General features: G+C 46.7%; 1 protein-coding gene across 6 annotated transcripts in view; it reads right to left on the bottom strand.

Annotated features, from left to right (window-relative positions):
• ddx11 (DEAD/H (Asp-Glu-Ala-Asp/His) box helicase 11) overlaps positions 1 to 26,285 on the bottom strand; it is a 155,283-nt gene that overhangs the window by 57,271 nt on the left and 71,727 nt on the right. For 5 of the 6 annotated variants that reach the window (XM_038780636.1, XM_038780633.1, XM_038780635.1 and 2 more), the window contains exons 16-21: positions 25,574 to 25,703; positions 16,872 to 17,006; positions 13,177 to 13,289; positions 7,882 to 7,954; positions 4,044 to 4,147; positions 1,654 to 1,803 (exon numbers count right to left, since the gene is read on the bottom strand). In XM_038780636.1, coding sequence (XP_038636564.1) covers positions 1,654 to 1,803; positions 4,044 to 4,147; positions 7,882 to 7,954; positions 13,177 to 13,289; positions 16,872 to 17,006; positions 25,574 to 25,703 — 705 coding nt within the window. The remainder of the gene's footprint in view (positions 1 to 1,653; positions 1,804 to 4,043; positions 4,148 to 7,881; positions 7,955 to 13,176; positions 13,290 to 16,871; positions 17,007 to 25,573; positions 25,704 to 26,285) is intronic. The other variant, XR_005458340.1, reaches the window with a different exon arrangement.

Below are 26,285 nucleotides of genomic sequence, written 5' to 3'. Positions count from 1 at the left end.
TATAAGGGGGGGAAGCGGGATTTGGAATTTGAGTTGGATGATCAGCCATGATCATAATGAATGGGGGAGTAGGCTAGAAGGGCCGAATGTTTCTATGTTTACCAAGTGCTGAAAAATGGCTGAGAATAGATAGGTGGCTGGCCTAGACATGATGGGCCGAAGGGCCTCTTGCTCTGATGTAAAATTCTGACTCTGAAGTCACCTTTACGTCAACGATTTATTCACCTTTTTTTGGCATTGAAGAAAAGTACCATGCAGACAGAAAAGTACCACGCAGGCCGAAAAGTACCACGCAGGCCGAAAAGTACCATGCAGGCAGAAAAGTAACATGCAGGCAGAAAAGTACCACGCAGGCCGAAAAGTACCATGCAGACAGAAAAGTACCATGCAGACAGAAAAGTACCACGCAGACAGAAAAGTACCACGCAGACAGAAAAGTACCATGCAGACAGAAAAGTACCATGCAGACAGAAAAGTACCATGCAGACAGAAAAGTACCACGCAGACAGAAAAGTACCATGCAGACAGAAAAGTACCATGCAGACAGAAAAGTACCACGCAGACAGAAAAGTACCATGCAGACAGAAAAGTACCACGCAGGCCGAAAAGTACCATGCAGACAGAAAAGTACCATGCAGACAGAAAAGTACCATGCAGACAGAAAAGTACCACGCAGACAGAAAAGTACCATGCAGACAGAAAAGTACCATGCAGACAGAAAAGTACCATGCAGACAGAAAAGTACCATGCAGACAGAAAAGTACCACGCAGACAGAAAAGTACCACGCAGGCCGAAAAGTACCATGCAGACAAAAAAGTACCATGCAGACAGAAAAGTACCATGCAGACAGAAAAGTACCACGCAGACAGAAAAGTACCACGCAGGCCGAAAAGTACCATGCAGGCAGAAAAGTCCCACGCAGGCCGAAAAGTACCATGCGGGCAGGAGGATCGGCGTGGGACTGGGGAGAGTCATAGAATCATTGATACTGACAGAGCAGAAGGAGGCCATTCAGCCCATCGAGTTTTCACCGGCCCTTAAGCCCCTTCTTAAGCACCCTACGTAAGCCCACACCTCCACCCTATCCCCGTAAATCTAGTAACCCAACCTTAACTTTTGGACACTAAGGGGTAATTTAGAATGGCCGATCCATGCAACTTGCCTACCTTTGGACTGTGGGAGGAAACTGGAGCACCTGGAGGAAACCCACGCAGTCACGGCCAGAAAGTACAAACTCCAGAGTCACCAGAGGCCAGAATTCAACCCGGGTTCCTGGAGCGTGAGGCAGCAGTTTTAACCACTGTGCCACCCATCGTCAGGACTGGGATGTAGCAACTCAACTGAGGTATTTAGATGTGTGTGTGTCTGTGTGTGTGTGTGTGTGCGCGATTGCACAAGGACAAGAATGAGGGAAAGGAGTAGGGCAATGGAAAGGATTTGTGTGATGGGGGTTTGTAATTGTAAAACACCTTTCCCCATCACATAGAAAAAGTGACTCCAGTAAAGTGGAATCATGTGCAAGTAAAGGTGTGAGGGAAGGAATGGGTTTGTTGCAAAAAAGGCTTTCAAACATTCGACTGCACAATTCTGATCGAAATTGGGGGTGGGAAATGGTTCAGAGCTAAAACGCAGGTATAAAACAATCAAAGTACCTTTTTTTTGGCTTCCAGCTGTGCCAGGAGGCCAGTCTTTTCCCAGTGTGTGTATACTTGTTTTTCATAGTCATACGATGGAAAGAAGCACACAATGCCACCAGGGACCACCTTGCACAGATTGACCAGCACCCGGCCACATTCATCCAGCTGCAAAGATAAGATTTGGTATTATAAACAAAGCAGAATATAGGGCTTCCTTCATTGATCAGCATTGCACAGGACTGGAAGATAATACAGCAACTATGGACCTCAACTCTCAGAGCAGTCAGCAGGGCATAGAGGGAATTGCTGACCAGCTTGGTAGACATCCATTTTAAACAGCAACTTTGATCACGGTACCCGCCACACCGCAACATCCATCACACTCTGTCACTGCAATATCAACCAGCTAATCCAAATACAAACCAGCTAATCCAGTTCGAGGATATTGTGGGACGTTAATTAGGGGCTCAGGCGTGACTCTTATCAGAACCGACTGATGAAGAATGCCCGGATTTTACTACCTTTGCAAGTACCCATTCAGAAACATCTGAAAGAAAACTCTTTAGACTTCAGGGAGCCTAACAACTCTTTAGTCTGCGGGTCAGCAGCTCACTTCCGAGTATCAAAGATTGGTCGAGGAGAAGGAATCGCTAAACTGGGATAGTTTCTCAGGCTGAATTTACACCAAAACTGAAAGTGGCCAAAAGGATAAAGACAGGCAGAGGTTATTTTCTAAAGAAATTGCTGGAATCAAAAGAATCTTGCTGCACCATTCAGCCCGTCGTGCTGCGCCAACTCTTTTGAAAGAGCTGTCCAATATGTCCCACTCCCTGACTCTTTTCCCACAGCTCTTTAACTCATAGATTTTCCATGATTCCCAAGTGCTCGTGTTAACAGCTTCTCCCACCTAGTTCTAAGCACACAAACAATAAGTTTGGTAAAGACGTGCAACTACTAAGTCCAGCAGACAGCAGGGGCCAGTCTAGCTCAGTGGGCTAGACAGCTGGTCCGTGATGCAGAGCAAAGCCTACAGCATGGATTCAATTCCCACGGAGATTATTCATGAGGGCCCCGCCTTCTCAAGCTTGCCTCTTGCCCGAGGTGTGGTGATCCTCAGGTTAAATCCCCACCAGTCAGCTCTCCCCTTCAAAGGGAAAAGCAGCCTATGGTCATCTGGGACTATGGCGACCTTACGGGCAGGAATACTATATGATTCTAAAGGACTAATTTCCACTAAAAGAATAAAATTTTCATATTAGTTTTATTCCAGATTTATTGAATGAGTTAACCAAGCTTTGCATATTCAGCAATTTTGTAACATTCAGCAACACTACATGCACCCTGCCAGAATTACAATATATAACAAAGAAGATGATGTGCTCTCATCACCATGAGTGTATTTGGATGCGAGCCATCCAAAACAGATGACTAAATAAGTGTATGCCTCGGGTATATACATATATAACCAAATAATTGTCTAACGGCTTTATCAAAAGATGGGCTTTAAATTCACATAGTTTTATATTCAATAGTCATAAAACTATATTCTTACAGATAAGATTAACAACTGTAAATCTTTAATATAAAACGACAGCAGGAAATCTGACACAAAGACATTTGTGATTAGATAAACAGTCAGCGACTGACCTTCCTAGGTGAGATGGGAAAATCTCGGAACTAAAGTTTATACAAAGTTATACAAAATATAAAAGTCATGTGTACAAATCAGATAATGTGGGTACATGTTGAACAGTCTATTGTTCTATTATCAGGAACATAACTGGAGTTCCAATCAATAACTTCTGCGAATTAATTTTCCTCGTCATGGAACGAAGGGAGGTCGATAGCCCCATGTGGGTGAGGATCACTGACAGTGGTCAATACCCATAATGGAAAAGGCTGATCACTCACTGTTCACTGGAGCACCCCAGGACAATTATTGAGCAGGGATACAAGGTTACATTATCTTCTATTTGATCCCCTGTCAAAAATCGTAAAAGTCTGCTCTGATAAGTATAACCTTTCTTTGATTTTTTTCTCTTCTTTGTACTGGGTTTTGGAAAAGATTGGTATCATGACCGTTACGGACTTGGAGGGCCTAAGGGCCTGTAACTGTGCTGTATTGTTCTTTGTACTGTTAGGAACACTTTCTCTTTTAAATAAATTACTTCTTTAATTTTATTATTGAAAAAAAATTTGGTCTTGCCTCGCAAGGTCAATGGTCTACCAAGAATACAGTTAATTGGGTTATTAACAAACATTTATGAACTGGAGTAATTTAACAATTGAGCAAGTACAAACTGAATATATCTCAGACTTGCAACACCAAGCTGTATTGAGATATGTTGATTTATTTCAGATTTTGGAGACAATAGCAGGAATGTGGTCTGGGCTGAAATACTCACTAGTTGCGGCTTGTCCCTCTTCTGATAGGTGAATTCAAGCTGTTGCCCTGAGGGACCACTGCAGACGATTATGGGCAAAATATTTTCTGGCGGAATCACGTGACCTAAGAGGTTTGGGAGAATAGTCAAATAAGCAGACAGTATCACACTAAACCAAACTCGGGAACAACCAGCTCATATAAAGAAATTGGTTAACCATTGCCCCATTTTCTCTTTGTTCGAGGATTTGCAGCAATGAGCACTGCTGGCAGGTCAGCTCCAAACTCCTACTTAAGCCAACCTCAACAAGGAAACAGACCCAAGGTTCTTTGAAACATCTGTAAGCAAAATTTTCACAGTGCAGCTTGCATCCATAAAAATCAAAATAGCACAATAAAGGCATGTATTGTAGGTCTGATTTCACTGATTCAAAGGATTACAGACTTACTCAGAACAGTGAGAACCCTGGACAAGAGATTGGGTATTGCTTTGATTCGAAATGTCATCTGCCTAGCAGGGTTCATCAACCAACTCACATCCTCCCAAAACTCTTATGGAACTTGGGTGACGCTGGCTAGACCAACATTTATTGCCCATCCGAGCTGCTCTTCAGAAGGTGGTGGTGAGCTGCCTTCTTGAACCGCTGAAACTCCTGAGGTGTAGGTACACCCACAGTGCTGTTCGGGAGGGTTTCAGGATTTTGCCCTCGTGACAGTGAAAGAATGGCGATATATTTCCAAGTCAGGATGTTGAGTGACTTGGAGGAGAACCTCCAGGTGGTGGGGTTCCCATATATCTGCTGCCCTTGCCCTTCTAGATGGTAGTGTTTGTGGGTTTGGAAGGTGCTATCCAAGGAACCTTGGTGAGTTCATGCAGTGCATCTTGTAGATGGTACACATGGCTGCCACTGTTCATCATGGTGGAGGGAGTGAATGTTTGTGGAAGGGGTAGCAATCAAATGGACAGCTTTGTCCTAGATGATGTCAAACTCCTGGAGTGTTGTTGGAGCTGCACTGATCCAGGCAAGTGGAGAGTATTCCATCATACTCCTGGCCAGTGCCTTGTAGAAAGTGGACAGGCTTTGGGGAGTCAGGAGGTGAGTTACTCGCCACAGGACTCTTAATCTTTGACTAGCTCCGGTAACCACAGTATTAACATGACTAGTCCAGTTCAGTTTCTTGTCAATGGTAATCCCCAGGATGTTGATAGTGGGAGATTCAGCGCTGGGAATGACATTGAATCAAAGGGCGGTGGTTAGATACCCTGTTGTTGGAGATGGTCATTGCCTGACACTTGTGTGCTATAAATGTTACTTGTCATTTGTCAGCCCAAGCCTGGATTTTGGACATGGACTGCTTCACTATTAGAGAGCATGACACAGATCGGTCATTATTACAGGGAGAATGAATAGATTGGTCACTATTACAGGAAGAACAACACAGATTGGTCACTATTATAGAGAACTGCACAGATCGGTCCTATTACAGGGAGCATGACACAGATCAGTCATTATTACAGAGAACGACACAGATTGGTCATTATTACAGGGAGAATGACACAAATCGGTCACTATTACAGAGAGAACGACACAGATCGGTCACTATTATAGAGAGAACGACACCGATCGGTCACTATTACAGAGAGTACGACACAGATCGGTCACTATTACAGAGAGAATGACACCAATCGGTCACTATATAATATCGAACATTACAGCGCAGTACAGGCCCTTCGGCCCTCGATGTTGCGCCGACCTGTGAAACACCTCTAAAGCCCATCTACACTATTCCCTTATCGTCCATATGCCTATCCAATGACCATTTGAATGTGTTTAGTGTTGGCGAGTCCACTACTGTTGCAGGCAGGGCATTCCACACCCTTACTACTCTCCGAGTAAAGAACCTACCTCTGACATCTGTCCTATATCTATCTCCCCTCAATTTAAAGCTATGTCCCCTCGTGCTGGACATAACCATCCGAGGAAAAAGGCACTCATTGTCCACCCTATCTAATCCTCTGATCATCTTGTATGCCTCAATTAAGTCACCTCTTAACCTTCTTCTCTCTAACAAAAACAGTCTCAAGTCCCTCAGCCTTTCCTCGTAAGATCTTCCCTCCATACCAGGCAACATCATTGTAAATCTCCTCTGTACCCTTTCCAATGCTTCCACATCCTTCCTATAATGTGGCGACCAGAACTGCACGCAACACTCCAAATGCACCAGAGTTTTGTACAACTGCAACATGACCTCAGGGCTCCGAAACCCAATTCCTCTACCAATAAAAGCTAACACACCGTATGCCTTCTTAACAACCCTCTCAACCTGGGTGGCAACTTTCAGGGATCTATGGACATGGACACCATGATCTCTCTGCTCATCCACACTACCAAGAACCTTACCATTAGCCCAGTACTCTGTCTTCCTGTTATTCCTTCCAAAATGAATCACCTCATACTTTTCTGCATTAAACTCCATTTGCCACCCGTCAGCCCAGCTCTGCAGCTTATCTATATCCCTCTGTAACTTGTAACATCCTTCTGCACTGTCCACAACTCCACCGACTTTAGTGTCATCTGCAAATTTACTCACCCATCCTTCTACGCCCTCCTCCAGGTAATTTATAAAAATGACAAACAGCAGCGGCCCCAAAACAGATCCTTGTGGTACACCACTAGTAACTGGACACCAGTCTGAACATTTCACATCAACCACCACCCTTTGTCTTCTTCCAGCTAGCCAATTTCTGATCCAAACTGCTAAATCACCCTGAATCCCATGCCTCCGTATTTTCTGCAATAGCCTACCGTGAGGAACCTTATCAAACGCTTTACTGAAATCCATATACACCACATCAACTGCTTTACCCTCATCCGCCTGTTTGGTCACCTTCTCAAAGAACTCAATAAGGTTTGTGAGGCACGGCCTACCCTCCACAAAACCATGTTGACTATCTCTAATCAAACTATTCCTTTCCAGATGATTATACATCCTATCTCTTATAAACCTTTCCAAGACTTTGCCCACAACAGAAGTAAGGCTCACTGGTCTATAGTTACCGGGGTTATCGCTACTCCCCTCCTTGAACAAGGGAACAACATTTGCTATCCTCCAGTCTTCTGGCACTATTCCTGAAGACAAAGATGACGTAAAGATCAAAGCCAAAGGCTCAGCAATCTCCTCCCTAGCTTCCCAGAGAATCCCAGGATAAATCCCATCCGGCCCATCTATTTTCACACTTTCCAGAATCGCTAACACCTCCTCCTTATGTACCTCAAGCCCTTCTAATCTAGTAGCCTGTATCTCAGTATTCTCCTCGACAACATTGTCTTTTTCCTGTGTGAATACGGACGGAAAATACTCATTTAGCATCTCTCCTATCTCCTCGGACTCCACGCACAACTTCCCACTACTGTCCTTGACTGGCCCTACTCTTACCCTAGTCATTCTTTTATTCCTGACATATCTATAGAAAGCTTTAGGTTATCCTTGATCCTACCTGCCAAAGACTTCTCATGTCCCCTCCTGGCTCTTCTTAGCTCTCTCTTTAGAGCCTTCCTAGCTAACTTGTAACTCTCAAGCGCCCTAACTGAACCATTACGTCTCATCTATTCCAGAGAGAACGACACAAATTGGTCACTATTACAGAGAGAACGTCACAGATCGGTCACTATTACAGGGAGAATAACACAGATTGGTCACTATTACAGAGAGAACGTCACAGATCGGTCACTATTACAGGGAGAATGACACAGATCGGTCACTATTACAGAGAAAACTACGCAAATCGGTCACTATTACAGAGAACGACACAGATTGGTCACTATTATAGAGAGAATTATAGATCGGACAGGACTCACCACATGAAAACTCAGCCAGTCTGTCTGCAGAGACCCCTGATGCTAACAGCAGCTGGTCTTTGAAGTCTTGTACCTAGCAACAAAATCAGAAATACTTTGTGTATTATGTGCAGTAGCTCACCCAGCTCCACTACATTTCAATGATACGCCGTTTTTCCCCTTTATTCTCTCATGGGATATGGGCAGCACTGGCAAAGCCAGCATTTGTTGCCCATCCCTAATTGCCATTTCAGAGGGCAATTGAGTCAAACATACTGGAGTGACAAGTAGGCCAGCCCAGGTAAAGACATCAGTGAACCAAATGGGTTGTGACATTTGATGATAATTGTCATGATCATAATCACTGATCCTAGCTTAATCTTCCAGATTTATCAATGGAGTTGAAATGCCTCCAGTTGCCCTGGAAGTTTTGAACCAGTGTCCCCAAATCACTAGCCTAGGCCTCTGGCTTACTGGTCCAGTGGCATTACCACAACACCAATTCCCTTTGGCAACACCTCAAGACTGTGCAAATCCTCATCTTCCTCAGTCAGTCATAGAACATAGAACAGTACAGCACAGAACAGGCCGTTCGGCCCTCGATGCTGTGCCGAGCATTGTCCGAAACCAAGATCAAGCTATCCCACTCCCTGTCATTCTGGTGTGCTCCATGTGCCGATCCAATAACCGCTTGAAAGTTCCTAAAGTGTCCAACTCCACTATCACAGCAGGCAGTCCATTCCACACCCTAACCACTCTCTGAGTAAAGAACCTACCTCGGACATCCCTCCTATTTCTCGCACCCTGAATCTTATAGTTATGCCCCCTTGTAACAGCTACATCCACCCGAGGAAATAGTCTCTGAACGTCCACTCTATCTATCCCCCTCATCATCTTATAAACCTCTATTGTCGCCTCTCATCCTCCTCCGCTCCAAAGAGAAAAGCCCTGGCTCCCTCAACCTTTCCTCATAAGACCTATCCTGCAAACCAGGCAGCACCCTGGTATATCTCCTTTGCACCCTTTCCAATGCTTCCACATCCTTCCTATAATGAGGTGACCAGGGTCATGTACAGTTGCAGCATAACCCCACAGCTCTTAGACGCAAGCCCCCTGTTAATAAACGCTAACAAACTATAAGCCTTCTTCACGGCTCTAACCACTTGAGTGGCAACCTTCAGAGATCTGTAGACATGAACCCCAAGATCTCTCTGCTCCTCCACATTCCTCAGAAACCTGCCGTTGACCCTGTAATCCCCATTCAAATTTTTTCTACCAAAATGAATCACCTCACACTTATCAGGGTTAAACTCCATCTGCCATTTTTTGGCCCAGCTCTCCATCCTATCAATGTCTCTTTGCAGCCTATAACAGCCCTCTACCTCATCCACTACTCCACCAATCTTGGTGTCATCAGAAAATTTACTGACCCACCCTTCAGCCCCCTCCACCAAGTCATTAATAAAAATCACAAATAGCAGAGGACCCAATACTGATCCCTGTGGTACACCGCTGGTAACTGGTCTCCAGTCTGAAAATTTTCCATCCACCACCACCCTCTGTCTTCTATGTGATAGCCAGTTACTTATCCAATTGGCCAAATTTCCCTCTATCCCACACCTCCTTACTTTCTTCATGAGCCGACCATGGGGAACCTTATCAAACGCCTCACTAAAATCCACGTATACGACATCAACTGCTCTACCTTCATCTACACACTTAGTTACCTCCTCAAAGAATTCAATCAAATTTGTGAGGCAAGACTTACCTTTCACAAATCTGTGTTGACTATCCCGGTTTAAGCTGCATCTTTCCAAATGATCATAAATCCTATCCTTCAGGACCTTTTCCATTAACTTACCGACCATCAAAGTAAGACTAACTGGCCTATAATTACCAGGGTCATTCCTATTCTCGTTCTTGAACAGAGGAACAACATTCGCCACTCTCCAGTCCTCTGGCACTATCCCCGTGGACAGAGGACCCAAAGATCAAAGCCAAAGGCTCTGCAATCTCATCCCTTGCCTCCCAAAGAATCATCGGATATATCCCATCTGGCCCAGGGGACTTGTCGACCCTCAGGTTTTCCAAAATTGCTGATACATCCTTCCTCAGAACATCTACCTCCTCCAGCCTACCCACCTGCATCACACTCTCATCCTCAAAAACATGGCCCTTTCCTTGGTGAACACTGAAGAAAAGTATTAATTCAACGCCTCTCCTATTTCTTCTGACTCCATGCACAATATCCCACTGCTGTCCTTGACCGGCCCGACCCTCACCCTGGTCATTCTTTTATTTCTCGCATAAGAGTAAAACGCCTTGGGGTTTTCCTTGATCCGACCCGCCAAAGACTTCTCATGCCCCCTCCTAGCTCTCCTGAGCCTTTTTTTTAAGCTCATTCCTTGCTACCTTGTAACCCTCAAGCGACCCAACTGAACCTTGTTTTCTCATCCTTACATACTCTTCCTTTTTCCTCTTGACAAAACATTCAACCTTTTTTGTGAACCATGGTTCCCTCGGTAGCACAAGTGGACAGCACTGTGGCTTCACGACGCCAGGATCCCAGGTTCGATTCCCTGCTGGGTCACTGTCTATGTGGAGTCTGCACGTCCTCCCCGTGTCTGCGTGGGCTTCCCCCAGGTGCTCCGGCTTCCTCCCACAGTCCAAAGACGTGCAGGTTAGGTGGATTGGCCACGATAAATTGCCATTAAAGTGACCAGAAAGGTTAGGACTGGTTGTTGGGCTACGGGGATAGGGAGGAAATGGGTCAGTGCAGACTCGATGGGCCGAATGGCCTCCTTCTGCACTGTATGTTCTAGATTCTCACACGGCCATTTCCTCCCTGCCTGACAGGCACATACCTATCAAGGACGCGCAGTATTTGTTCCTTGAACAAGCTCCACTTTTCATTTGTGCCTTTCCCTGACAGTTTCTGCTCCCATCTTATGCTCCTTAATTCTTGCCTAATCGCATCATAATTGCTCCTCCCCCAATTATAAACCTTGCCCTGCCGCATGGCCCTGTCCCTCTCCATTGCAATAGTGAAAAATACCGAATTGTGGTCACTATCTCCAAAGTGCTCTCCCACAAACAAATCTAACACTTGGCCCGGTTCATTACCCAGTACCAAATCCAATGTGGCTCCCCCTCTTGTCGGCCTATCCACATATTGTGTCAGCAAACCCTCCTGCACACACTGTACAAAATCTGCCCCACCGAACTGTTCGACCTATAGAGGTTCCAATCAATATTTGGAAAGTTAAAGTCACCCATGACAACTACCCCGAGACCTCCACACCTATCCATAATCTGTTTTGTAATTTCTTCCTCCACATCTCTATTACTATTTGGGGGCCTGTAGAAAACTCCGAACAATGTGACCGCTCCTTTCCCATTTCTAACTTGGGCCCATATTACCTCAGTAGGCAGGTCCCCTTCGAACTGCCTTTCTGCAGCCGCTAACCTATCCTTGATTAACAATGCTACTCCTCCACCTCTTTTACCACCTTCCCCTACTCTTACTGAACCATCTATATCCCGGAACTTCCAACAACCATTCCTGTCCCTGTTCTAACCAGGTCTCCGTAATTCCCACAACATCGTAGTCCCAAGTACCAATCCACGTTTCAAGTTCACCTACCTTATTCCGGATGCTCCTTGCATTGAAGTAGACACACTTCAACCCACTTTTCTGTCTGCCGGTACACTCCTGCAACCTTGATACCCTCCTCAGTACCTCACTACTCTCAACACTGGCTTCTGGACTACAGCTCGTTTTCCCAGCCCCCTGACAAATTAGTTTAAACCCCCCCCCCCCCCCCCCCCCCCCCCCCCCCCCGAAGAGCTGGGGGGTCTCCTGCTCTCCCTCCTTCCCTTCTGAGCCACAGGGACGGACTCAGTGCTGGAGATCCTTTCACCGTGGCTTACCCGTGGTAGGTCGCCCCCCCTCAACAGTATCCAAAACGGTATACTTGTTACTGAGGAGAACAACCACAGAGGATCCCTGCTTCCTCCCAGCCCCTCTCACCGTCACCCATCTATCTTGATTCTTCGGAGTAACTATCGGAAGGATGTTGCAGGTTACAGAGGGACATAGATAAGCTGCAGAGCTGGGCTGAGAGGTGGCAAATGGAGTTTAATGTGGAGAAGTGTGAGGTGATTCACTTTGGAAAGAATAACAGGAATGCGGAATATTTGGCTAATGGTAAAATTCTTGGTAGTGTGGATGAGCAGAGGGATCTTGGTGTCCATGTACATAGATCCCTGAAAGTTGCCACCCAGGTTGATAGGGTTGTGAAGAAGGCCTATGGTGTGTTGGCCTTTATTGGTAGAGGGATTGAGTTCCGGAGCCATGAGGTCATGTTGCAGTTGTACAAAACTCTAGTACGGCCGCATTTGGAGTATTGCGTACAGTTCTGGTCGCCTCATTATAGGAAGGACGTGGAAGCTTTGGAACGGGTGCAGAGGAGATTTACCAGGATGTTGCCTGGTATGGAGGGAAAATCTTATGAGGAAAGGCTGATGGACTTGAGGTTGTTTTCGTTAGAGAGAAGAAGGTTAAGAGGTGACTTAATAGAGGCATACAAAATGATCAGAGGGTTAGATAGGGTGGACAGCGAGAGCCTTCTCCCGCTGATGGGGGTGGCTAGCACAAGGGGACATAGCCTTAAATTGAGGGGTAATAGATATAGGACAGAGGTCAGAGGTGGGTTTTTTACGCAAAGAGTGGTGAGGCCGTGGAATGCCCTACCTGCAACAGTAGTGAACTCGCCAACATTGAGGGCATTTAAAAGTTTATTGGATAAGCATATGGATGATAAGGGCATAGTGTAGGTTAGATGGCCTTTAGTTTTTTTCCATGTCGGTGCAACATCGAGGGCCGAAGGGCCTGTACTGCGCTGTATCGTTCTATGTTCTATGTTCTATCCCTGAAGTTACTATCTATGACCACCTCTGCCTCCCAAATGATCTGAAGTTCATCCAGCTCCAGTTCCCTAACGTGGTTTCTGAGGAGCTGGAGATGGGTGCACTTCCCACAGGTGAAATAAGCAGTATGAGATTAAGAGACAACATTATACACAATCATAGTCCTCCCCATTCTGAAGCCCTCGAGGAGACTCCACAGGCAATTTCACTGCTATCACAGCCGGGGACACACTGCTTCACATTTGAGCTCAGGAATGGACGACAGTCAAACGTGGTAACAACCTCACTTGGACTTCCACATATACACAAAGGCACGCACAATTTCCAGCAGGGATCAGTCTCTTTCCAACTCGAAACAGTGACCATGTAGCACTAAGAATTCCTTACCGGTTGCATTGTGCCTCCAGCGATGACCACTGATCGACATTCCTTCACTACTTCAGCAAAGTGGACTGCCGGATTTAACAGTAGGAATTTCATGCTGCTCTGGGACACCGTACCTGCAGGATAGGCAGAACCAAGCTTGAGCATGAAGCCCAGTTCAAAACAATACACTGTACCAATCAGTTCAAGGCACTGGCTTGTTTCCCATCATCTGTCATTCAGTTCTGTTGAAGAGAACCTACCCAACACATGGCTTTTTTTCCCTCGGATACTGATGGTGAGCATGGCCATTCTTTTCATGCCCTTGTTACTATAAGGGAGTGAAAAATTGTGAGAAGAAACTTGAAGAACCATGGGTCCACCGGCTATTAAGCAAAACTTGAAAGATCTATTTTAACAGTGCCTCAGAAATGCAGCCAAATGCTTCAGTTGATTACTGAAGTAATTGTTAGGCAGTTACGGCAATTGTTAGACAGGCAAATATAGTAGACGTCGACCACACAGCAAGGTGCCACTGTTTGAGATGACTGGCCAGTTGAATTGCTCTTGGCCGTACTGGGTGAGGTAAAATTGCTGGCCAAAACACCAGAGTTCTCATCTCCAAATCATGTCAGCCAACGAGTGAACAGGCAAAGGCTATCTGAATAAAAATGCAACATTTTCTTAATCCTGTGCCAGAGTGGGTCTAGAATATCCTCAAATCTAGCGTGTGGTGTCGGAATGTTCAACCTTTTGGCTCAGAGACATGGGTTGCCGACCCAAATGAACCACAGATAGAATCCACGGTCAGTGGTATAGATGGGAAACTACAAACAGCCTCAGCACACTTGGATTAAGAAAATGCAGGGGTGGGCTGGGAAGAGGATGATGGGTTCCTGCTCCTGATCTCGATCTCTTGTTAGAAAATATATGTCTGGATGAGAACAGGACTAGGAGATGGGAAAGCCTGCCAAGTAAGAAGTCTTACAACACCAGGTTAAAGTCCAAAGATGTGCAGGTTAGGTGGATTGGCCATGATAAATTGCCCTTAAGTGTCCAAAATTGCCCTTAGTGTTGGGTGGGGTTACTGGGTTATGGGGATAGGGTGGAGTTGTTGATCTTGGGTAGGGTGCTCTTTCCAAGAGCCGGTGCAGACTCGATGGGCCGAATGGCCTCCTTCTGCACTGTAAATTCTATGATCTATGAGGTTTGTTTCAAACACGAGCTTTCGGAGCGCAGCTCCTTCCTCAGGTAAATGGAGAGGTATGTTCCAGAGACATTTATATAGACAAAGTCAGAGAGAAACTTAATGTCAGTGTCTATATGCGCGATCTTCCTGGAGATCCTCTCCACTTTGAGCCGGCAGTTTGCGGTGTCGATGGTAGCCATGATTAGAACATAGAACATAGAACAGTACAGCACAGAACAGGCCCTTCGGCCCTCAATGTTGTGCCGAGCCATGATCACCCTACTCAAACCCACGTATCCACCCTATACCCGTAACTCAACAACCCCCCCCTTAACCTTACTTTTATTAGGACACTACGGGCAATTTAGCATGGCCAATCCACCTAACCCGCACATCTTTGGACTGTGGGAGGAAACCGGAGCACCCGGAGGAAACCCACGCACACAGGGGGAGGACGTGCAGACTCCACACAGACAGTGACCCAGCCGGGAATCGAACCTGGGACCCTGGAGCTGTGAAGCATTTATGCTAACCACCATGCTACCCTGCTGCCCACTGGAACATGTTTCTGGAACATACCTCTCCATTCACCCGAGGAAGGAGCTGTGCTCCGAAAGCTCGTGTTTGAAACAAACCTGTTGGACTTTAACCTGGTGTTGTAAGACTTCTTACTGTGCTCACCCCAGTCCAACGCCGGCATCTCCACATCTTGCCTAGTCTTGTGTGAGAGTTGACTAAGGAACTGGAAGGTGACCAGCTTCATAGCACTTTACGTGGCCCAGCAGGCCTAATGCCTTTAAAAAAGGATTGACCTTTCATCACCTCAGTGCTTTACAGCCAATTTTGAAGTGCAGTCATTGTAGGATACACGCCAGCTAATTATTGCATGGAAGGAGACCATTCAACCCACTGAGTTGCTGCTCTGTGTAGAGCAGTCTCATTCTTTCATGAGATAATGGCCAAATAATCTGTCTTGGGTGTTGACCGAGAGATAAATGTTGGTCAGCACATGGAGAGGGGGTAACCTCCCCTGCTCTTCAAAATTATGCCATGATGACCTTTACATCCACCGAAGGGAACAGGTAGGCAAGAAAATGGACGAGAATTCTGAACTGTAGGAATTTTTTTTAAACATAAATTTAAAGTACCCAATTCTTTTTTTTAAATTAAGGGGCAATTTAGTGTGACCAATTCACATATCCTGCACAACAGCGATGCCTACATTCCGTAAATTAATAAAAAATATATTTCAGGATCATCCTGGAATGCAAAGGTAATCCCTAGCACGTTTCTCCCCTGCAAATTTCTTAAACCACCTCCCCTCCAAAGTGTGAGGTTTTAATTTCTTTGCCGTTAAAGTGGAGGCCATTAATTCAACTTCCTCTGCTGATCCTTTCCCTCCCCTTGCTCACCAAGCTAAGCTCTTCCTTGACCGAGCCCTAAGTTTGCATCTTTCTCTCCTGTTTCCCCTAGTATCAGAGACAAGGAGCAAAATTCTCCCATCGGGAGACTAAGTGCCGACGCCGGAGTGAAACCTGGAGCATTTCACTCCGGCGTCGGAGGTCGCTCCTCGTCCCCTATTCTCCCACCCCCAGGGGGCTAGGAGCGGCGCCGCGTCAATTACGCGGCCGGAGGTGCGTAAATGATGTCACCCACGCATGCGCAGGTTGCCCCCCCCCCCCCCCCCCACAGGCCGCACAAGCAGCATTCGCGTGCTGTTCACGCCGGCAGCGACCAGGAGTGGTTGGCGCCGGCGTGAACCCGTCGGATTGGGCAGGCCGCTCGGCCCATCCGGGCCGGAGAATCGGCGCTCGCCCATTAGAAATGGCGAGCGGCGATTCTCCGAGTGGCCTGCCAAGAAACGTGGGTGGGAGAATCGCGTGCGGGTGCCAGGGCGGCGTGGCGGGAATCGCCCGGCACTCCCGCGATTCTCCCACCCGGCGTGGGGGTCGGAGAATTGCGCCCAGGTCGTGGGGGTGAGACCCACACAGACACGGGGAGAATGTGAAAACGTCACACGGACAGTGATCCGGGGCCGAAATCGAACCCGGGTCCTCGGCGCCATGAGGCAGCAGTGCTAACCACTGCGCCACCGTACCGCCCTGAACTGTAGGAATTCTATTAAACTGTAAGTGTACAACAGAAAGTGCCACTGAGCTCTCCAAACCTAGCATTTTCACATATCGTGCACAATTTCCCCAGCTGTGGATAGTGTCAAAGCCATGAACTCACCAGAGGGAAAGTGCACACAAATCCCCCGAAAACCCTTCAAGAGAATGATTAGTGCATATTAACAGAAACATTTAACCACCACACCCTTCTGGGACTCAATAATAAGAATACTGGATACTGGGAGGTACCAATGTTGTGGAGGGACAGTCAACAGGGTGAGTTCCAAACTGCAGCAGAAGTGGCGTTGAGCAGAAGGTAAGGCAACAGCAAAAGAAGCAAATAACTTGTCAGTTTTCATCATCGGACCAAAATAAGACGAATAAATGAACTGGAAATTTTCCATGACTCTCATGCCCACCTTGTCTCTGAATGACCACTCGCCCATCCTTATTAGTGCTCGTGAGAGCAAAGAGAAACCTCTCAATTTGCATCATTGGTGATGCCATGACAGGCTGCTCCTTCTCTAGGTCCTGCCCCTGCTCGTGGGGTGCAACTGCAAAATAAACAAAGGAAAACATTAGGAAAAAAAAATACAAAACAGGAACTTGAGCATCTTGATCCTTCCAGCAGTAGCAGGCTGACATCAACTCCAGAAATGTACTGCAATATCATACAAGATAAATCCCAATTGTATCATTTTTGGTTGGCTCTACAAATCCCTATTTTATTTTTGCCTTTGACTCGGCCATTCTGATTTTTTTTCCCTCCAATTTGCTCCACTGCTGATCTGAAGATGCTGACTGGCACAGGGGTGGGACATTGCCATCGGCCTGTGGCAATGTCCTCAAACACAACCAGGTGGCCACCTTTGTGTGAACAGTGAGGGAGGAGACAGGCTACCCGTACACAAGTCGACATATCTCAGGGCCACTGATACAATATTGACCATACAAAACAGCAGATTGCATTTATATATCTCCTTTAACATGAGAAAATGGCACAAGGTGCTTCACAAAAGCACAATCTGACACCAAACCAAAGAAGGCAATACTACGCCAAGTGACTAAAAGCTTGGTTAAGAAGTAGATTTCAGCTAATGTGGGGCAAGTGGGTTGGTCAACAGTGTGGCAGGAATAGAACAAAGAACAATACAGCACAGGAACAGGCCCTTCGGCCCTCCAAGCCTACGTCGACCATGGTACCTGCCTAAACTAAAACTGTGCGCACTTACGGAGTCCGTTTCCTTCCACCCTATTCAGAAAATTGTCTAGATGCCCCTTAAATGCCACTATCATACCTGCTCCCACTACCGCCCCAGGCAGCGCGTTCCATAAATTTACCACCGTCTGTGTAAAACACTTGGGTCGAGGAAGCAGAAGGTGCGTCGCGGAGACAAAGTTAGCTGAAACCGGATACTCGGGGTTTCCGGGGAGAATGTGAAAACTTCACACGGACAGTGATCCGGGGCCGAAATCGAACAGGAGAGAAAGATGCAAACTTAGGACTTGGTCAAGGAAGAGCTTAGCTTGGTGAGCAAGGGGAGGGACAATCAGCAGAGTGAATGAATGGCCTCAACCTTAATAACAAATAAATTAATACCTCACACTTGGGAGGGGAGGTGGTTTAAGAAATTTGCAGGGGTGAAACATGCTAGGGTTTACCTTTGCATTCCAGGATGATCCTGAAGTATATTTTTTATTAATTTATGGAATATGGGCATCGCTGGTTAGGCCAGCATTTATCGTCCATTCCTAGTTGCCTTTCAGAAGGTGGTGGTGAGTTGTCTTCTTGAACCAATGCAGTCCTGGAGGTGTAGGTACACCCAATGTGCAGTTAGGGAGGGAGTTGAACGATGTTTAGGGGCTGGTTTAGCACATTGGACTAAACAGCTGGTTTGTAATGCAGAACAAGGCAGCAAGCGGGTTTAATTCCCGTACCGGCCGCCCTGAACAGGCGCCGGAATGTGGCGACTAGAGGCTTTTCACAGTAACTTCATTGAAGCCTACTTGTGACAATAAGCGATTATTATTATTATTATGTTGCCTCAGGAGGGGAGTTACTCACCGTAGGGTTCCTAGACTTCGACCTGCTCTGCTAGCCACAGTATTTATATGGCTAGTCTAATACAGTTTCTGATCACGGTAACCCCCGGGATGTTGATTGGGATGGGGGGGGGATTCAGTAATGCTATTGAATGTCATGGGGCGATGATTAGATCCTCTCTTGTAGTAGATGGTCACTGCCTGACTTGTGTGGCGCAAATGTAACTTGTTACTTGTCAGCCCAAGCCTGGATACCTGCAAATGGATCATCCACTTGGCACTTCTGGCTGAAGATTGTTGCGAATGCTTCAGCCTCGTCTTTAGTACGTACATATATGCTGGGCTCCTCCATCACTGAGGATGGGAATATTTGTGGAGCCTCCTCCTCCAGTGAGTTGTTTAATTGTCAATTAATATTCATGGCTGGATGAGACAGGTCTGCAGAGCTTATTTCAGATACGTTCGTTTTGGAATCACTTATCTCGGTCTATTGGTACCCAATCAATCCCGTGTTTTAGCTTCACCAGGTCTTCCTGGTGCTGCTCCTGGCATGCCCTCCTGCACTGTTCATTGAACCAGGGTTGATTCACAAGCTTGGTGGTAATGTGAGGGGGTGGGGGGTAGTCAGGGCTATTTTGGCAGAGATTAGGGCCTGAAAATGTTTTTGAAATCCCAACCAGACCAATGAAAGGCTAAACCTGTTACCCACATAGACAGTCAAAACTGCAGCGAGCACGAGGGAATGCACGAGCACATCTTGCTAGAGAGAAAGGGAGGGGGAGAGAGAGCGAGCGAGGGAAGCGCCAGAGAGGGAGGGTAGGAGCGAGCACAGGAGAGGGAGGGAGGGAGGGAGCGAGAGTGCCAGAGAGGAAGCGAGTGCTGGAGAGGGAGGGTGCGAGCGAGCACCAGAGAGGGAGGGAGCGAGCACTGGAGATGGAGGAAGAGAGGGAGGGATGGAGGGAGCATAGGAGATGGAAGGAGGGAGGAAGCGAGTGCCGGAGATGGAGGGAGTGAACAAAGAATAATACAGCACAGGAACAGGCCCTTCAGCCCTCCAAGCTTGTACCGGTCATGATACCACCCTTTTCCAAAACCCTCAGCCGTATCCCTCTATACCCATCCTATCCATGTGTTGTCAACATGCCTTTTGAAAGCCGTTAATGTATCTGCTTCCACAACCTCCCCTGGCAACGGGTTCCAGGCACTCATCACCCTCTGTGTAAAAAACCTACCCTGCACATTTCCTCTAAACTTTAGCCCACGGACCTTAAACGGCAGCATGGTAGCACAAGTGGCTAGCACTGTGGGTTTACAGTGCCAGGGTCCAGTCGAGCGCCATATCCTGTTCGTCCTGGAATTAAGAATTAAGAACTTGTCGTATGAGGAACGTTTGAGGACTCTGGTCTCTACCCGTCGGAGTTTAGAAGGATGAGAGGCGATCTTATTGAAACGTACAAGATACTGCGAGGCCTGGATAGATTGGACATGGAGAGGATGTTTCCACTTTGCAGCAAAAACTAGAACCAGAGACATCATCTCAGACTAAAGGGACGATCCTTTAAAACAGAGATGAGGAAGAATTTCTTCAGCCAGAGGGTGGTGAATTTGTGGAACTCTTTGCCGCAGAAGGCTGTGGAGGCCAAATCGCTGAGTGTCTTTAAGACAGAGATAGATAGGTTCTTCATCAATAAGGGGATCAGGGGTTATGGGGAGAAGGCAGCAGAATAGGAATGAGAAAATATCAGCCATGATTGAATGGCGGAGCAGACTCAATGGACCAAGTGGCCTAATTCTGCTCCTATGTCTTATGGCAATCTCTGCAAGATGTGCCAGATCATCGACATGGGTACCACCATTACACGTGAGAACACCACCCACCAGGTACGCGTGCAACTCGGCCAGCGTTGCCGGCCTCATACGCTGCAGGAAAGGATGTCCCGAAGCGTGGTACATTGGCGAGGCCATGCAGCCGCTGCGACAACGGATGAATGGACATCGCGCAACAATCGCCAGGCAAGAATGTTCCCTTCCAGTCGGGGAACACTTCAGCAGTCAAGGGTATTCAGCCTCTGATCTTCGGGTAAGCGTTCTGTAAGGCGGCCTTCAGGACGCGCGACAACACAATAACCGAGCAGAAATCTATAGCCAAGTTCTGCACACATGAGTACGGCCTCAACCAGGACCTTGGATTCATGTTGCATTACATTCACCCCCCACCATTTGGCCTGGGCTTTCAAAATCCTACCAACTGTCCTGTCTTGAGACAATTCACACCTCATAACCTGGGGTTACCCCTCTCTCTGGCTCTGTAAAGACTTAATTACCTGCAAATGCCCACATTCAAAGTATCGTCTTGCATCTTTTTTTTTCTAAAATTTAGATTATCCAATTATTTTTTCCAATTAAGGGGGCAATTTAGCGTGGCCAATCTACCTACTCTGCACATTTTTGGGTCGTGGGGGCGAAACCCACGCAGACACGGGGAGAATGTGCAAACTCCACACGGACAGTGACCCAGAGCCGGGATCGAACCTGGGACCTCAGCGCCGTGAGGCTGCTGTGCTAACCACTAGGCCACCGTGCTGCCCTCGTCTTGCATCTTTGACTTTGTCTATATAAATGTTTCTGGAGAAAGGAGGGAACGACCGAGTGCCGGAGGTAGAGGGAATGAGCGAGCGAGTGCCGGAGATGGAGAGAGGGAGCGAGCACCAGATATGGAGGGAGGGAGCAAGCAAGCGCCAGAAGGAGGGAGAGCGTGAGCGAGCGCACGCCAGAGAATGAGGGAGGGAGCGATCGCCGGAGAGGGAGGGTTGTAGAGGGAGGGAGGAAGGGAACGTCAGAGAATGAAGGAGCAAGCACCAGAGAATGAAATGAAAATCGCTTATTGTCACGAGTAGGCTTCAATGGATTTACTGTGAAAAGCCCCTAGTTGCCACATTCTGGCGCCTGTTCGGGGAGGCTGGTACGGGAATCAAACCGTGCCGCTGGCCTGCCTTGGACTGCTTTCAAAGTCAGCGATTTAGCCCAGTGTGCTAAACAGCCCCTGAATGAGGGGGGGGGGGGGGGGGGGGAGGAGAGAGCATGCGTTAGAGAATGAGGGTGCGAGCAAGTGCCGGAGAATGAGGGTGGGAGGGAGCGAGTGAGCGCCGGAAAGGAAGTTTAGTAGTTGCAGAAATGTTGTCTGAAAATTTGTTTTCTCCCATCTAATTAGCTTTTTAGTCTTTCGCTGCTCGATCCTCTGGTCTTTAGCTGCTCGATCCTCTGGTCTTTAGCTGCTCGATCCTCTGGTCTTTAGCTGCTCGATCCTCTGGCCTTTAGCTGCTCGATCCTCTGGTCTTTAGCTGCTAGATCCTCTGGCCTTTAGCTGCTCGATCCTCTGGTCTACCATTATCTGTCACTGTGTATATCCTGCTTTTAAATTTAACATTATCCTGACTTCCTTTGTTAACCATGGATTTTGCCTGTCTCGTAGAATCCCTCTTTTTGATTGGGATAAACTCCTGCTGAGTATTCCGGACCAGGTATTTAAATATCTGTCACTGCTCATCTACTGACCTGTACCTTAGTTTGTTTACGCAATTCATCTCAGACAAAGGGCAGCACGGTAGCATTGTGGGGAGCACAATTGCTTCACAGCTCCAGGGTCCCAAGTTCAATTTCGACTTGGGTCACTGTCTGTGTGGAGTCTGCACATCCTCCCCGTGTGTGCGTGGGTTTCCTTCGGGTGCTCCGGTTTCCTCCCACAGTCCAAAGATGTGCAGGTTGGGTGGATTGGCCATGATAAATTGCCCTTAGTGTCCAAAATTCTATGATTAACCTAGGACAAAAGTTCGGCACAACATCGTGCGCTGAAGGGCCTGTTCTGTGCTGTATTTCTTTATATCTATAACTCCTCCCTCATACCATTATAACTGCCCTAATTTAAATTGCAGATAAGCTTCATGGGGTTCACCCTTAGAATCAGTTACAGTTTATCATATTGTGGTCACGTATAGCGAGCTACACAGTGGTTAGCACTGCTGCCTCACAGCAACAGACACACAGGTTTGATTTCAGCCTTGGGTGACTGGTGACTGCAGAGTTTGTACATTCTCCCCGTGTCTGCGTAGGTTTCCTCCGGGTGCTCCAGTTTCCTTCCACAGTCCAATGATGTGCAGGATAGGTGGATTGGCCATGCTAAATTGCCCCTAGTTGTTCAAAGTTTGAGAGGGGTTACGGAGATAGGGTGCTCTTTTGCAGGGATGGTGCAGACTCGATGGGCCAAATGGTCTCCTTCTGCACTATAGGGATTCCATGGACTATCTCCTATGGTAGTGACCACAATATGATAGAAGTAGGACAAGGTGCTAAAGGAGTAGGAGGGGCAGACAATTGCATGTTTTGGGAATATGGGCTGCACTGCCACAAGTGGACGGAGAGCCGTAGGCAGAGTGAAACTTCAGCAAAGGGCAAGGTAACATCAAAGTTTCTATCAAGACCATTCAATCATTGACAATAAGGCCACAGAAGAACAAAAACCATTACAGCACAGGAACAGGCCCTTCGGCCCACCAAGCCTGCACTGATCCAGATTCTTTATTTAGACCTACTACTTATTGCCCAAACGATCTGTATCCTTCCATTCCACGCCCGTTCACGTGTCTATCAAGATACATCTTAAACTTTGCTACAGTGCCTGCACCCACCACCTCCACTGGAAACGTGTTCCAGGCACCTACCACCTTCTGCATGGAAAACTTTCCCCGCACATCTCCCTTAAATTTTCTCCCTCTCACCTTGAACCTGTGCCCCCTTGTAATGGAGTCTTCCACCCTTGGAAAAAGCTTCTATTCATCCTGTCCATACCTCTCGTAATTTTGTAAACGTTAATCAGGTCTCCCCTCAGCCTCCGTCTTTCCAACAAAAACAATCTGAGTTTATTCAACCAGTACTCATAGCTAACACCTACTAGACCAGGCAACATCATGGTAAACTTTCTTTGCACTCTCTCCAAAGCATCCACATCCTTCTGGTGGTGTGGCAACCAGAACTGCCTGCAATATTCCAAATGTGGCCTAACTAAAGTTTTATATAACTGTAACATGGCCTGCCAACTCTTGTACTCAATGCCCCAGCCAGTGAAGGCAAGCATACCGTATGCCTTCTTGACCACCTTTGTCCACCTGCATTGCTACTTTCATGGAACTATAAGATTGTAAAAGCCTTCTTTGTTATCGAACAGGCATTCTTTAGGCTCGATTTAACATTGATGCTACACAATCGTATCCTGGCTGAACCAGGCAATATGGTCCACTTTCAACTAACCTCAGGTTCATTCACAAAAGCAGGCACTGAGTCAATGAATTGTAAATCAAATTGCATTCACGAACAGCCAACCAGTTCCTTTCCATGATTGTAGCTTATGAACTACCTACTCTGGGGTGGTTCCGGTGGATTGGAAATTAGCAAACGTGACGCCACTGTTTAAAAAAGGAGGTAGGCAGAAAGCAGGAAATTATAGGCCAGTGAGCTTAACTTCGGTAGTAGGGAAGATGCTGGAATCTATCATCAAGGAAGAAATTGCGAGGCATCTGCATAGAAATTGTCCCATTGGGCAGACGCAGCATGGGTTCGTAAAGGGCAGGTCATGCCTAACTAATTTAGTGGAATTTTTTGAGGACATTACCAGTGCAGTAGATAACGGGGAGCCGATGGATGTGGTATATCTGGATTTCCAGAAAGCCTTTGACAAGGTGCCACACAAAAGGTTGCTGCATAAGATAAAGATGCATGGCATTAAGGGTAAAGTAGTAGCATGGATAGAGGATTGGTTAATTAATAGAAAGCAAAGAGTTGGGATTAATGGGTGTTTCTCTGGTTGGCAATCAGTAGCTAGTGGTGTCCCTCAGGGATCCGTGTTGGGCCCACAATTGTTCACAATTTACATAGATGATTTGGAGTTGGGGACCAAGGGCAATGTGTCCAAGTTTGCAGATGACACTAAGATGAGTAGTAAAGCGAAAAGTGCAGAGGGTACTGGAAGTCTGCAGAGGGATTTGGATAGGTTAAGTGAATGGGCTAGGGTCTGGCAGATGGAATACAATGTTGACAAATGTGAGGTTATCCATTTTGGTAGAAATAACAGCAAACGGGATTATTATTTAAACGATAAAATATTAAAGCATGCCGCTGTTCAGAGAGACTTGGGTGTGCTAGTGCATGAGTCACAGAAGATTGGTTTACAAGTGCAACAGGTGATTAAGAAGGCAAATGGAATTTTGTCCTTCATTGCTAGAGGGATGGAGTTTAAGACTAGGGAGGTTATGTTGCAATTGTATAAGGTGTTAGTGAGGCCACACCTGGAGTATTGTGTTCAGTTTTGGTCTCCTTACTTGAGAAAGGACGTACTGGCGCTGGAGGGTGTGCACAGGAGATTCACTAGGTTAATCCCAGAGCTGAAGGGGTTGGATTATGAGGAGAGGTTGAGTAGACTGGGACTGTACTCAGTGGAATTTAGAAGGATGAGGGGGATCTTATAGAAACATTTAAAATTATGAAGGGAATAGATAGGATAGATGCAGGCAGGTTGTTTCCACTGGCGGGTGACAGCAGAACTAGGGGACATAGCCTCAAAATAAGGGGAAGTATATTTAGGACTGAGTTTAGGAGGAACTTCTTCACCCAAAGGGTTGTGAATCTATGGAATTCCTTGCCCAGTGAAGCAGTTGAGGCTCCTTCATTACATGTTTTTAAGGTAAAGATATATAGTTTTTTGAAGAATAAAGGATTAAGGGTTATGGTGTTCGGGCCGGCAAGTGGAGCTGAGTCCACAAAAGATCAGCCATGATCTAATTGAATGGCGGAGCAGGCTCGAGGGGCCAGATGGCCTACTCCTGCTCCTAGTTCTTATGTTCTTATGTACTCAAGTCTGCAGAGTACTTGAACTCATAGTTCATGGTATAGACTGGTAACTACTTCCCAGTTCCACCCAACACAGTTTGGAAAGCAGACGTGGAACAGCCCTAGGAGCAAACTAGCTTCAAGCTGAGACCTAAAGTACAGCTCACCGCGAGGAGAAACACCACAAGCAGACACAGACCTTGTCCAGTCGGTTTCTCATTCAGCTTCTGAAGAAAATTCTCAAGAGCTGCTGTCTTGGATCCTTTCTGATTCTGTGTGTCATTTGGTTTTGAGGCTGCAACTTGATACTTTTCGACAAACCCAAAGAGCTGTGGAATGAAGGGAGCCAATAAAATCGCTGTGGTGTAAACAATGGTGCATGCAACAACAAAAATTATTACTGGAGATAAAGAAACAAGATTGGTATTTAAATGAACATCACAAATCCTCTCCCAACCATCTCAAAGCTTTCCACATACAGCGCCATTTAGCGCCACACATGCAAAGGTTCAGAGAACGGGCAGTACTCCTGTTTGGTCACTAACATGTACTCTCACTTTAGCGAGAGCTGTGCTGATTGGCCCCAAAATGGTTACCAGGAGTTCAATTCACGTGGGCAAAAGTTACAGCAATTTTTAATGCAGGTATTGAGGTTCCCTCTACAGAATGCCAAACACATTCAGAACAAGTTAGATACACAGACTGGCCAATTCATTGCACGATACCCGATTTGCTCATGATTCAAGGCAGAACCGTCATATCTGGCAATTTTGTTTTTCTAAACACACATATTAAAAGTGGGCAAGTTTAGGAGACTTTCTGGGGGGTTTTCAAAATAATCTCTCCAGCAGATTAGAGCGAAGAACACAAGAAAAGTAAAAATGAGAAGCCATCTGCTTCAGCTAAATTAG

This window comes from Scyliorhinus canicula, chromosome 20 (genome assembly GCF_902713615.1).
Source record: "Scyliorhinus canicula chromosome 20, sScyCan1.1, whole genome shotgun sequence".
Classification (NCBI taxonomy): Eukaryota; Metazoa; Chordata; class Chondrichthyes; order Carcharhiniformes; family Scyliorhinidae; genus Scyliorhinus; species Scyliorhinus canicula.
Note: the sequence above shows the minus strand (reverse complement) of the source record. Positions and strands in the feature narration are given on the sequence as shown.